The sequence below is a fragment of the Geotrypetes seraphini genome, chromosome 9 (genome assembly GCF_902459505.1).
Source record: "Geotrypetes seraphini chromosome 9, aGeoSer1.1, whole genome shotgun sequence".
Taxonomy (NCBI): Eukaryota; Metazoa; Chordata; class Amphibia; order Gymnophiona; family Dermophiidae; genus Geotrypetes; species Geotrypetes seraphini.
This window is the reverse complement of record NC_047092.1, coordinates 36,983,844-36,998,150: the sequence shown is the minus strand read 5'-3', so window position 1 is coordinate 36,998,150 and position 14,307 is coordinate 36,983,844. Positions and strand designations below refer to the sequence as shown.

Genomic DNA, 14,307 nt, shown 5'->3' with positions numbered 1-14,307 from the left:
CCCCCCAAATCCAGATCCTAAATCCACCTGAGTTCAGCCCAGGCCTCTGTGTCAGCTTCTTGGGAATCTGTACCCCAAAGTCTTAGAGAAAGACACGGTGCAGAATCTCAATATCCCCGTCCTGTCCTCACGAGTTCTCTCCCATTTTTGCAAGCTCTGCCTTAAACGCATAAGCCTCGAACATATAATTTTAAAGTGTTTGAAGCATGTGCAGATGAGGACAAAGCTTGCAGGAATGGGACAGGACGGCTGCCATACTATTTTACTCAAAAATATCTAATAAATTGACAAGAAAAGATTTCTCAATGCCAAAACCATACTGACTCATTCTCATTAAGCTAATGTTTATGTATATAGTCAGTAATTTGTATTTTGGAATAGGCTTCTATCATTTTGCCTAGTACCAAAGTCAGGCTTATCAATCTTGATTGCCTCTGGAGCCAATTTTAAAATTGGCAATACATTGACCATTATCCAGGCCTCAGGTACTGTAACTGTTTCAAACGATAGATTACAAATAATAGGTTAGCAATTCCTGACTCTACCAGACCCGCCCAAAGGTATAAATTATCCTTCCCCTCTCTACACGGTATTCGCTATGCAGGCAAACTGGGAAAATCCCTTCTCTTCAGAATCACAGGTCTTTGGAACGACCTTACTACCCCGCTGCGGAACCTGGGCTCCCTCCAATTATTCCGCAAGCAACTGAAAACCTGGCTTTTCACTAAAATGTAATTCTATCCCCCCTTACTCTTCTCTTCTATATATAAGTTCATGTAAACCTTTTTTTTTTCCTTCTCTTCCTATATTTTAAGTTCTTGTAAACTGCGCCGAGCTTCACAACATCCGTGGAGATGATGCGGTATATAAACTTAAGGTTTAGTTTAGTTAGTTTAGCAATTTCATATTTGAGCTCTTTCAAACCTTTGGGGTGAATGCCATCCTGTCCTGGTGATTTGTTACTTTTTGAGACTGTCGCCTGTTGTACCATCACCATTTTGGGCACATGCAGTCTCCTATAGGAAAGAGCTCTTACAAAATTGTGTGGCTGAATTGGTGTGTATAAGTACAATGCCAATAAGACGGTATGTACTTCTACAAGCACTACGTGAAAGTGATCCTAGGAATGTAGTTTGGATGTGGAAGGAGTTGCAATGTACGTGTATTTTATAAAATACTATATGAATACATACATAAAGGGCAATTCTATAACTAGGCACCCAAAGTTTTGTGTGCCTTGAGGGCCATATTCTATAAATGCCACCGTATGTTATGTGGCGGTAGGTGTCCAACCGTTGCCAAATAATTTAATTGTTGCGGTAATTGACTACATCATTTAAAACCAATTAAAAATACGTTAAAAAATAAGTAGCGCCAAAATTGCAAACTTCGCCTTATGCCTAAGTGGATGTGGTTAGGCGCGCTTCACTAAAGAACTTAGTCATCTGCAATGTAGGCCAGTAAAAATCTGGCCTACATTTCAGAAGCCTAAGTTTTCAGGCAAGCGCCGTTAGCTGCGATTCTTTAAACGGTGCCTAAGCGTGTTTGATAGCTGTTTTTGGAGGCAGCTACTGATTTAGGTACTGTTTATAGAACCTGGAGTGCATAACTGTTAGGAAAATGAGCACTTGGTGGGGGTGGGGATTTCTTTACATGGTGCTAAAAAAAAGTCGATGCCGAAAAAAATTTGTCACTAAGGGCTAGATTCACTAACCTGTCTGATCCGGGCCGGTCCGAAGGATTCTGCAACCAATAATATTCTAATGGGGGCAATCGGAGGTACGCCACCAACCACCGACACGTATCGCTAGTGTGTGATCCTGACGCATGCGCAGACCATCTGTTTTCCCTGTAGATGGTCTGTGCATGTGTTTGGTGTTAGTTTTAGCTGGGGGGGGAGTTAACTGGCCCCGATTCTCCTTTGGAAGGGCGATCCCGGGCGGCAGGCTGCTCAGGAGGAGGTGTTTTGAGGCAGAAATAGGGCGAACCCCGGTGGCAGGCTGCTCATAAAAGTTACGAAAGATGTTTAAAGCAGGCAATTGACTCTCCTGCTCTCTGCTGCCCTTCCCCGCAGTTCAGCCCCGCTTTAAAACCACGGGCCTGCACCTCGGGGAAGGGCGGCAGAAAGCAGGAGAGTTGGGGCGGCAAGAGCAGGGCTCGGCTTGATGGGGCGTTTGCGGTGTCTTGGATGTGTGGAAGGGGCAGAAAGCAGAGCGGCAGAGATGGGCTGCAGGGCTGGGATTTGAGGCCGAGGAGAGTCGGAAAGGACATTTGCGATTGGTCCCCAGCAGTCATTTCTTGTGTTGATCGGCCAGCCCAGTCGGTTTGCAAGATTTCTGTAGTGAATCGCGTCCCTGCCTACTTTGCATGCACGGATTGGAATCGGATCGGAGAAGAGGTAAGTGAATCGGGCTGGAGTAAAATCGGGTCGCAAAGGGGTCACAAACCAATCGGTACACGATCGATTTGCTTAGTGAATCTAGCCCTAAGTGCTGTTGCATAAAGGGTGTTCTGGGTTGCGTGCGACTTTGTAGAATAGCACTTAAGAGTTGATTCCCACACCTAATGTTGGGTGCTGGTATTTATACAGAAAAAAGGGGCGAACAATGTGCTAGATTCACGAACCTGCCCAATCGGGCCCGATCCGGGCAGGTCCGATGAATTCACGAAGCCCCAATATGCAGATGGGGGCGATTGGTGGAACGCCCCCATCTGCGTATACGCTGGATCTCAGGGCTGGCATAGATAAAAAAAATAGGCGATCGTTTTTTTGGAGCCCATGGTTTTAACCCGCTTAAGCCCACGGGCTAAAACCATGGGCTTGCAGTGCAGGGAAGGGAGGCAGGCAGACGTGTTCAAGGCAGGCAGGCACGTTTGGGACTGCAGGATAGGGGCTGACAGGGCAGAGAGCGGGGCGGCAGAAGGCAGGGCAGCCGGAAAGGGCTTCAGCGACAGGTCTTCAGCAGTCGCTAGTCGGTGTTGCAGGGTTTTGTTTAGTGAATCGCGTCCCTGCTTATTTTGCATGCCGTTGCCCTCATTTGCATGTGCGGATTGGTGGATGGTCGGCAGAGAGGTAAGTGAATCGGTCCGGGGTCGCAAACCGATCGGTACATGATCAGTTTGCTTTGTGAATTTAGCCCAATGACCCTACATTCAGATAAAGAATAAAAAAAAAACAAAACAAGTAGGCTTAAAAAGATGACTCTTCTTCCTGGATACAGTGTCCAAAATTGATGTTTATTATTTCATATAAAACCCAATGCCTTCCTCGGGTACAAATAAAATTTGCTTGTTCAACCCACTGCATCCGTGACTCAGTCAAGTAAGCAGATTTTATTTGTACCCCCAAGGAAGATGTTTTTGCCAAAATATGATACTGTGTTGCAGCTATTTGTACATGCCTTTTTTTTAGTTACTTCAGCTAAAATTGATGAATTATCTATGATCTCTACTATCCACATTATCCCGAGAATTGTATGTATATTCATTTTATTATATGTGTATTTTATTATGTATTTGCTTTTATTTTATCATCATTTTGACATTGTGTATATAAATTATGTAAACCATTTAGTTTTAAACGGTATATAAATTTTTAAAATAAATAAATATATTAAATAATAAACATTTATGCCAGTAGAAACCTGATGTAAATGCTGAAGCCCAACTCATTGCATTTGGGTGCAGAAATGCCAATGAAGCTACTGAGTGTTACTTTTTAAACAACTGTAGTTAAATTCTGGAATTCATTGCCAGGAAATGTGATAAAAGCAGTTAGCTTAGCAGGATTTAAAAACAGGTTAAGAAGGACTTGGGAAGATCCACTGCTTACTTCTAGTATAAGCAGCACAAAATCTGTTTTTTCCTCTTTTGGGATCTTGCCAGGTACTTGTGACCTGAGATTGCCTATTATTGAAAACGGGATAATGGGATTGATGGATCTTTGGTCTGTCCCAGTTTGGCAACACGTATGTTCTTAAGGAGCATGCAGTTAGAATATTATTGTTTTCAGACTAGTTGTTTTCTGCTTGGCTATTCATTAAGACTGAATGTAAGAGGGACTGCACAGCCTACTTGTACTGTAGCCAAAAGCCTGTCTCAGGGCTCCTTTTACTAAGGTGCGTTAGGGCCTTAATGCACGCAATAACGCACGCTAGACCTTTAACGCCAGCATTGAGCTGGCGTTATTCTAGAAGCGTACTTCGCGGTTTAGCGCGCGGTAATTTTGTGCGTGTGCTAAAAACACTAGTAAAAGGCGCCCTCAGTCTCCACCTGCTGGCAGAGGAGCGTAAAACCCATCTGTTTCTGTGCCAGTCTGGAGGGACTAAAAGAAAGAAAATTAGCAGGTAAGGCACTTGGATGCTTTGCAGAGAAAACGTCCCAAGTACCGATTCTGGGGGTTTTTGTTTTGAAAATGTTACAATAGGGTAGACACACATTTACTTCTTTGGAGTGAATTTGTGTGTACATTTATATACTGTAATAATAGTCAGTCGACTTCTAGGCGGTTCACATAGTCAGTCGACTTCTAGGCGGTTCACATCGAAAGAAGGCTGGACATTCAGTGAATTACAAATGCATGAGGGGAATGTTACAGAAGAAAAGGGTTGTAGGGAAGGGAATGTAAGAGGGGTTGAAAGGGGGAGGGAAAGTGAGAGGGGTAGGAATTGCTTCTAGGTACCTGTCCCAGAAAGTCACATAGATGTCCAGTCCACAAGGAGTATTTGAAAAGTTCTCTGCCCAGCCAAAAAGAGAATGGTGTGGAGCTTTGAAACTTACAAGTTCTTCCAAACTTTTCTTAACACTTTTCATTTAATTTAATTTCATTAAAATAACTTGTATGTTTCATGGTTCCACATCATTCTTTTCTTAGATGGGCTGAGAACTTTTCAGTGGCCCCTTTGTATGTTGGGTTATAAGATAGACCTAAAGTAGGTGCCTTGGACGTCTTGGACGTTTCATATAAATATTTCTGTTATACAACTAGTCCCCGAATGCTAGGACTCACGTTCTTATGTACCAAGATGGTTTCGGACTGCCAAGTATAGAGTCTGAGGGCTCCTTTTACTAAGATGCGCTAGCGTTTTTAGCGCACGCACAAAATTACTGCGCGCTAAACCCGCGCTACGCGGCTAGAACTAATGCCAGCTCAATGCTGGTGTTAAGGTCTAGCGTGCGCTATTCCGCGCGTTAAGGCCCTAACGCACCTTAGTAAAAGGAGCCGAGTCTCACAGCTTCAGAGAAGTAGGACATTTTATTTATGATATTCATAGTGACATGAAATTACTTTTCTAAACTTTTTTTTTTTAACTGACATTTAGTAACGCTGACTTTTGTACATCAGACTTATTGTTTCATCTGCTAATGCATTTTTTTTTTTTAATTTCTTTATTGATATTTTGAACTTGACAATGTATACATTTGAAAAATCGGAAAAAAAAAACAAAACTATATGAAAATACACTATTAACATCAGAAATATTACAATAAAAATTTTAAATCCCTTCTTAACCTATAACAGTAATGATATTATATTATACTCATCAATATTATAGAATATTATGAAATTTATACCTCTAAATAAATAATACACCCCCCACCCCCCCACCCACCCTGGATGTGCAAAGGAATCTAACATAAAGAAAAAGGAATCACTTTAATTATAATGTGACAAAATTAGTTAATGGACCCCAAATCCCCTTAAAGGATTTAACAAACCCTAAACGCTCTGCCATAATCTTTTCATATTTATATGTTGCACATATAGTTGCCCACCAAAAACTAAAATTAATCCTATCATGATTTTTCCAATTAGATGTGATCATTTGAACCCCTATTCCTGATAAGATCATGAAAAGGCGACTATTATTTCTATCCAAAGTGGGTTTATCATGCAGAATCGTTCCAAAAATAATTGCTTCATATGTCAAAGGAATAGAGGATTGAAGAATATTATTAATTTGCCCCCAAATCGACTTCCAAAAGCCAAGTATCAATGGACAAAAAAATAAAAGATGATCCAAAGTCCCAATATCAATATGACAATGCCAACATCTATTAGATTTAGAACTATCTACTTTATTCAACTGAACTGGAGTCCAAAAAATTCTATGTAATAAAAACAACCATGTTTGTCTCATAGATGCTGACATTGTACATCTTAATCTCCAAGTCCAGATTCGTGGCCAACGAGAAACAGAAATATGCTGTTTTAACTCGATACTCCAAATATCTCTAAGACAATTTTTTGGTTTTTTATTTAAAAATCCAGAAATCAATTTATACCACTAATTGGGATGTAGCCAAACCCTTTTCATAATCGTTGGACACATCAAATGCCCAGTAAGAAGATTGTTGTTCTATCTGAGGTAAAAACACAATTTATATTGAGCATCTGAGCAAGAGGAACCGTATCTACAAGTTAAAATGTAATTGCCTGATGCTATCAGTTTTCATAGATTATCCCAGAAGTATGATGATTCTGCCACTAGCTCTAGGATCTTGTCACTTTGCTTTTTATTTTTTTTACATTTCTCTTTATTGAACAAATAAACATGACAAAGAATAGACATTTCAACAAGTATTCCATTAGTAACATTTATTCTGAAATTATAACAGTGTTTCCCAAGTTAGAACATAAGAATAGCCTTACTGGGTCAGACCAATGGTCCATGAAGCCCAGTAGCCCATTCTCAAGGTGGCCAATCCAGGTGACTGGTACGTGGCCAAAACCCAAGGAGTAGCAACATTCCATTCTATCGATCCAGGGCAAGCAGACTATGGACTTTTCCTCCAGGAATTTGTCCAAACCTTTCTTAAAACCAGCTACGGTATCCGCTTTTACCACAACCTCTGACAACATGTTCCAGAGCTTAACTGTTCTCTGAGTGAAAAAATATTTCCTCCTATTGGTTTTAAAAGTACCGTATTTTCACGCATATAACGCGCACGCTATACGTGATTTTACAAACCGTGCATAACCATGCGCGTTATATCCGTGAACGCGTTATACAATTTGTTTTTTACATTGCTTGTTCCCACCCCCCGACGTCCGATTCATCCCCCAGCCCCCCCTGCACCGTTTGCGGTGGAGAAACAGCCTGCCGTGGGTTCGCGATGCCAGCGAGCCCTGCGCTGCTTCCTCCGCCGCGGTCCCGCCCCTTCCCTGATGTCAGAGGTGGAGAGGGATATATATTATTTTAACCGTAGAAACATTCTCTCAGTAAAGGAAAGTAAGAACCTGGAATATCCTGCTGTTGGATTTTACGAGGTTTCTTGAGTGGAGCTTTGGAAATGTGACATGTTAACAGTGGTGGGCAGATGACAGCATCTTGCCCTCCCCCCCATTGCTAAGTATTAGCCTGGTTTTGATCTTAGTGGCAGAAAAAGCAGGGAATGCCCCAGAAACTAAAGAATGAAATGAGGACAAAGTTTGTACCCATTCCTAGCCCGTCCCCACAAACTCAAACTCTATCCCTGCAGACTCAAAAGTCCAACTCCATCCGCTCTTGCACATGACAAAAACCACAGTTTTATTGCTCACGTTTTGTACAATTGAGATCTTTTACTCTTGTTGGGATGGAGTGGAAATGGAGTTTGAGTTTGCGGGGAAAGGACAAAGATAGGGATGAGTTGGAAATGGGGACAGACTTTGTCTCTGGTGTGTCAATCTCTACATAGAGCGCATTGGACTAATGTCTTTATTTGATCTATTGTATATATTACTAATGCAGTGACTTTTTATTATTCAGTGGGATCCCATGATCACAACGTTGCCTGGCCTCTACCTGGTGTCTGTGGGACTCTTGAAGCCTGCGGCCTGGCTCTTTGGATGGTCACAAGATGTTGCTTGCTCCACAGGAATGCTCCGATTTGTTAACCTGCTGTTTGGCATTGGAAATCTGTACATACTCTATCTGCTTATTTACAAGATCCATCATAAAAACAAGGTACAGATCATGCGTGCGACATTCCAGTTGAAAAATATAAATACATTTTTTGTTATTGAAAATACTTCAAGTATATGTAACTGTCACTCAGTAGGCGTGCTGCAAATTCCCATCCTGGTTACAGGAGTCTTAAAATAATGAATGGTCTTGTAATTTTTGCAATGCAGTGCTCCGCAACCCAGTCCTTGGACACCAAAATGAATATGCATGAAAGAGATTTGCATACCAGCAGGGTTAGAGTGTGGCAACAGGTATGGGAGCGCATGATAGGGAAAACATTTGGAGCAAGCCTTGTGGAATTATTTTCAACCCCTTGAGAGAAACTATAATGCACAGTTGCAAGCTATCTTTTATTGGTTTGGGGTTTTTGCTGGTTAACATCAAGAAAAAGCAATATAAAGTCAAATGTACAGTTCTGCCTTAACAATTCAATCACATTCCATCAGCAACCAATGATAGAACTGAACATCAGAAAACCAATATTTACCTTTTATTCCCTCTCCTGCCTTAAAAGAAACCCTAGAACAGAACCCAACGCATGCTAACTCCCCATTCCTCTCCTGAAAAACAACTAAGGGCTAGAGCAGTGGTTCTTAACCTGGGTTTGACCGAACCCCAGGGGTTCGGTGAGTCAGTCTCGCGGGTTCGGCGGAGGTCAAAACACACCTCCGACTCATATAGCGCTTCGGTCACGTTCAATCATCTATCAGTTATTCGGTGATTTTGATCAAGACTGATTGTGTACTCGGTTTCTTGATCTATCAATCTGTAACTAACGCCTTATATACATCAATCAATTCCTGATCAAAATTTGTGATTTAACTGATAGATGATTGAACGTGACCGAAGCGCTTATGATTCGTGATGATACGCCCCGCTTGCCCATAATTGGCTGCAGGTGATCACGCAACATTGCTTGGCCTATCTGTGTTGCAGGGGATTTGAAGCGCACAGTAGTCGAATTGTAACTGTTGTGATGGTACGTCGTGTGATACCTATCTTAATATTTTAATCCCTTACTAACTATGTCGAGCAAAATACGAAAGTGGTCGGACGAATATGTACAATATGGATTCACATGTATAACGGAATGTGATGGGAGTCAGCGTCCTAATTGCATGATTTGCAATGCCAAGTTGAGTAATTCTAGTCTAGCTCCGGCAAAACTAGGGCACTTGCCAAAGTAAAGCCGCGCATTTCTGAACTGGTCTCTGAGAGGCAACAGCAGAAGTCACACTGATTTGCAGTAAATTTCATTATTATGTTATTATTTTTCGAAATATAGGAGAACTTTTTTGTTTTCAAAATTGATATTTTTTCCCTCACTGTATACCTATGTTTTGAATTTGTAAAAATCATATTTTATTTTTCCAATAAAGAAGGGTTCGGTGAACATGCATATGAAACTGGTGGGGTTTAGTACCTCCAACAAGGTTAAGAACCACTAAGGGCTCCTTTTACAAAGGCGCACTAGCGGTTTTAGCACACGCTAGCCGCTACCGCCTCCTTTTAAGCAGGCAGTAATTTTTCGGCTAGCGTGCGCTAAAAAACGCTAGCGCACCTTTAGTAAAAGGAGCCCTAAGTGCTATATTTAAAGCTGAGTGAAGGGCCTTTACTCCTAGGGCCCTGTACCCCTAGCTGGAAAGAAGGAAGATCCCGATATTCCTTCCCACCCAAAAATCCCCAGTCCACCCCCACTAGCCCTCCCAAGTGGGTATCGGGTTTAGCTATTTTTTTTATTATATAAAAAAAAAAAAGGTTAATGTGAAAAAACAGTAATTTTATAAACTTGCATAATTTTAAGCTTAGTATGCAATATTGTGAAAGCATATTATAGAATAGTGTCAGTTAGGCATATAACTTAATAATTAGATGCTAATTAGCATTAACCAATTATTAGATATAATTAGTGCTTATTGGCATTAAATGGCAAGTATGTTAATTTCCCTTATTGCGTAAATTGTGCTTGTAAAATCCATAGTGTGCAACTGTAAGGGGGGTGGTGTGGACCTGAGAGCGTCATGGGCGGGTTAGGGGCATGCATATTATACACATCTTATAGAATATAGAATTTGTGCTAAGGCCATATCATCCTGGTGCTTAACTTTAGGTGATTTATAAAGAATTATCCCCTAAGTGAAGTATAGGACCAGTAGGGTAAACACACCATTCCAGTTTGTTGTAGATCTGATAGGAAAAACTGGGAAATGCATTGGATTTTATTACACTATCTGTCCCTAATAATCTTCTTTCTTGTAAATGTGTCCCACCCAATGTGTCTTGTAAATGTGTCATTACTTTGCGCCTGCTTTCTGTCTGAGTTTGAGTTGAGACTGAAGAATGCTTCTGCCACCAGCTAGGATGAGTCTGTAAAAAGAAAAAAAAAGATATTTTGGCCTAATAAATGGATATATGGGTAGCTCCAAGAATGTTAGTGCTTCTTGCACGCCATTTCTATTTTGATCTTTGTTAACTTCTTATGGCTCCTGTTAAGAGGGAGCATGGTACAGCCCTCTGGGAAGAAGGCGGAGTCAAAAGATGTGTGACATCCTTCTGCAGCAACTTACGGGTTCGGGGACAAAACCCTACTGTTCAGGACTACTAGACACATTTATAAGACAGAAGATTATCGAGGAAAGAATTGAATCTTTGTGTGACCCCTTCCCCAACCCCAGAGGTGCAGAGAAATGATGCAGTTATGGAGACCTTTCAGTCATTGGTCAAGAGACGCTTCTTTGAACTGTCCCAACACACCTGAATGGTAGCTTTTCAAAAACATTGAGAAGATATGGAAAGAAGCGCTGTTCCTTGATGCAGCATGAAGGCAGGCAAAACAAAGACCTCAGTTGGGTGCTTTTTTTATATCAAAAAGATAAAGATTTTGAGAGAAAATATTAATGTATATTATGATTAAATAAATACAAAAACTTCATAGTGAACTTATTGTATTATTTGAAAAGTTACCATTAAAGTGAATTTAGACAGTTTGAAGAGTTCTTCTGGACCTGTGACCCAGTACACTTACAAGCTTGCTTGGTGTCTGTTTTTCTGAGGTCCTGTTCTCCTTCATTAGAGAAAGTGAGTGAATGAATTGGGGGATGCTCTCTAGCAGCCTGGAAAACACTAGTTCTTTACTAGACCTTTACTAGTATCATTTAATGGGAATCTACCATTTTAGGGCACTGAATCTCATACATTGCACTCCAATGTATGAGATTCAGTATATTCCATACTTGAAATACCGTCTATCAACTTGTACCTAGACTGTTTACAATACTAAAAAATTAAAGTAAAAATAAAAGAATATATATGTTCAGTAGGTAAGACAGAAACAAGAGGATCAAGGGTTAGGTAAGAGTAAAATATATCGAAATAAAATAAATAAAAAAGGGTGGAAAGAGGGCAGGGAGAAAACAAAAGGGGTGGGATATTACTTCTTAAAAGCGGTTGGTTTTCATTACTGTGTATGGAGTGTATAGATTAGATGAATCCCCCTATCTCAGGTTAGAAATGTGTTCCTGTTTCAAGGTTATTGCAGAGGTGAGGTAACATGAAGGCAAAGGAATGGACTTCTATTCAGCCATAGAGAGGGGACATTACATCTGGCTGTACCTCTATATAATATACAATATAAACCACTTTGCTATACTGCAGAAAGGCAGTATGTCAAATGCATTACCCCCTCCCCCCGTTACTCCCATTTATTGACTTTTTTAATGTACAGGTATTTAAGAGCCACGTTTGTGAAAATAACCAGTTTTTTTTCTTCCCTTACCAGGCAGCCTCTTGGCTCCAGAGAATCTTATCATCACTTACACTCTCCATGCTGCCCCCATTGTATTTTTGCACATTTCTTTACTACACAGACAGTGGTTCCACGTTTTTTACCCTTTTCATGTATCTAATGAGTCTGTATGATAAGCATACAATTGCTGCTGTGCTGGGCTTTTGTGCTTTCATGTTCCGTCAGACAAACATCGTCTGGATCGTCTTCTGTGCCGGAAGTCTGGTTGCAGGAAAGCTCACTGAAGCGTGGAAGATCGAATTATCGAAGAAGAAAGATGAAAAAGTATCTACCAGCTGGGGGTCACTTCCAAAAACCATAAAAGGACTGAAATTTCTTGTACGCTACCTCATGTCATTTAATAATGTAAAGATGCTTCTAGTTTTGACCTGGCCGTATGCCTTTTTGGTTCTTGTCTTCTTTGGATTTCTGGTATTTAATGGTGGGATAGTTGTTGGCGACAAAAGTAACCATAAAGCCTGCTTGAACTTCCCTCAGCTGTTCTACTTTTTCTCTTTCACTCTTTTCTTTTCATTCCCCTACCTAGTGTCTCCCTGGAAAATTTCAAACTTTCTTCAGTCTGTGTGGAGGCGACCTGTATATTACATTTTGCTTACCGTAGTTTTCCTGTTGCTAGTCTGCAAATTCACATATGTTCATAAGTATTTGCTTGCAGACAACAGACATTACACGTTCTATATCTGGCAGAGGATTTTCCAGAGGCATGAACTGGTGAAATATGCCTTGGTTCCTGGCTATATATTTGCAGGCTGGAGTTTTACCGACTCCCTGAAATCAAAGCCTATTTTCTGGAACCTAATGTTTTTTGCGTGTGTATTTGTGGCCACAATTCCGCAGAAACTGCTAGAGCTTCGTTACTTTATCTTACCATATATAATTTATAGGCTCAACATCCCCTTGCCCTCTGTTCCCAGACAGCTTCTTCAAATGGGTCTGTTCGTTGTGGTGAATGCCTTGACTGTTTACCTCTTCCTAAACAAAACATTTCAGTGGCCAAATAGTGAAGACATCCAGAGATTTATGTGGTGACTCCATGTATGCCTCTAACCTTGACTTTTCTCTCATTGTGGCTGAGGAAGGGATTCAAAGCTGGCCATGCTGTTTGAAGAAAATATGAGTTAATATAGAAGGACTTTATGAAAAGGTTGATGAGGATTTTGTCCAGGAAAGAACAGTTTTTGTATTCTGATCCCAGGCAAGTGAGACAAATTAGAGTCAGGATATTTGTCATTAGCGGTGGGTGATGGGAATTGGGGGTATGCCATTGTGGTATATTTCCACAAATACATGTACATTTGAAGTGAACAGTCCTAGAGTCAGGAAAAACCAGAAAATTAACATTTTTATATGGGAAATAAGATTTTTCACATGGCCTAACAATACTTTTATTTTATGATTATAGCTTTGGAGCTCTAGAAGGATAAGTAGCATATTTCAAGAGAAAATGCAGAAAAAATTTTCATAATTAATAAAAAGGCATAACTTGCATGGTGGCAATTTATTATGTGGCCTTAATTTAGTAAAATTCAGGGATGCATAAAAATGTATGGATAGAACCAGATTTTGTGGGACAGAACTGAATGTCTCCCATGTTGCCTTTGCTTTTTGGCGGCAGCAGCAGGGTTAGAACATATTGTGGACTTTGTCCAAATATTTGAGAATTTAACTAGTTCTGGACTCTTGCAAAATGGAAGACCCTTGTGGTCAGAGCCAGCAACTGTGAGAAGGAATGTGCATGATTGCATGCTAGCATGAGTCATAAATTAACCAAGAAACACTTTCTACCTCTAAATGAGTGTTCATTTTTATCATCGGTGTGCTTTTAAGTCCTAGGGAGCTGAAATCAGTAGAAGACAGATCATATCCAGCATCCCATAGCTTAGGAATGAGGTTCATTATTATCCATGATATATGCAAAACTAGCTTATTTGGAGACATGGCAACAAGGAAAGTTCACCTAAATGGTCATCAGGAGACTTTTAAGACCAGGCTTGTCAAGATCAGTCCTGTCCTGCTGCAAACTGGTCCAGATTGTCATGATGTATTTATGAATGTGTAGGAGAGAGACTTGTATACCCAATATCTTCCATTATATGCAAATCTCTTTCATGCATATCCATAGAGATATCTTGAAAATCTGGCCCGATTGTAGCCCTTGAGGGCTGAACTTGGACAAGCCTGCTTTGGATGCAGTGGTGTAACTTCAGTGTGTTTCCTCAGATTTACTGTGGAATCAGTTCTAACATTCATTGCAAGCTGTTTGCTGCCTTTCTGACTGTACAAGTCTCACTCTACAATCATTTATCTGCCACACATTCCTGTGCCAGCTCCGCCTGGTTTGATTTCTGCTGAGAAATCTTGTAGACTTCAACTGTTGTTATGAGGGAATCTCCACAATTTAGTTTGATGAAAATGGTTTGTTTACCTCTGTTTGGGATTGCAGGTTGGAGAAAAATGATATTTCCCATACGGATAATATAGTTTGGTTTTCATGTTAGTCCATTTGAATGTACAGAAATAAAGGTTAATAAATAAAAGCAAATTGAAAAGTGA

General features: G+C 40.5%; 1 protein-coding gene across 2 annotated transcripts in view; it reads left to right on the top strand.

Moving 5' to 3' along the window:
- Positions 1 to 14,307, top strand: part of LOC117366564 (putative Dol-P-Glc:Glc(2)Man(9)GlcNAc(2)-PP-Dol alpha-1,2-glucosyltransferase) — a 15,406-nt gene extending 1,099 nt beyond the window's left edge. The window contains exons 1-3 of one of the 2 annotated variants that reach the window (XM_033958046.1): positions 709 to 731; positions 7,752 to 7,949; positions 11,728 to 14,307. In XM_033958046.1, the coding sequence (XP_033813937.1) occupies positions 7,761 to 7,949; positions 11,728 to 12,783 (1,245 nt within the window). In that variant the 5' untranslated portion in view covers positions 709 to 731; positions 7,752 to 7,760 and the 3' untranslated portion in view covers positions 12,784 to 14,307. Of the gene's footprint in view, positions 1 to 708; positions 732 to 7,751; positions 7,950 to 11,727 lie in introns of those variants that run through there. The other variant, XM_033958045.1, reaches the window with a different exon arrangement.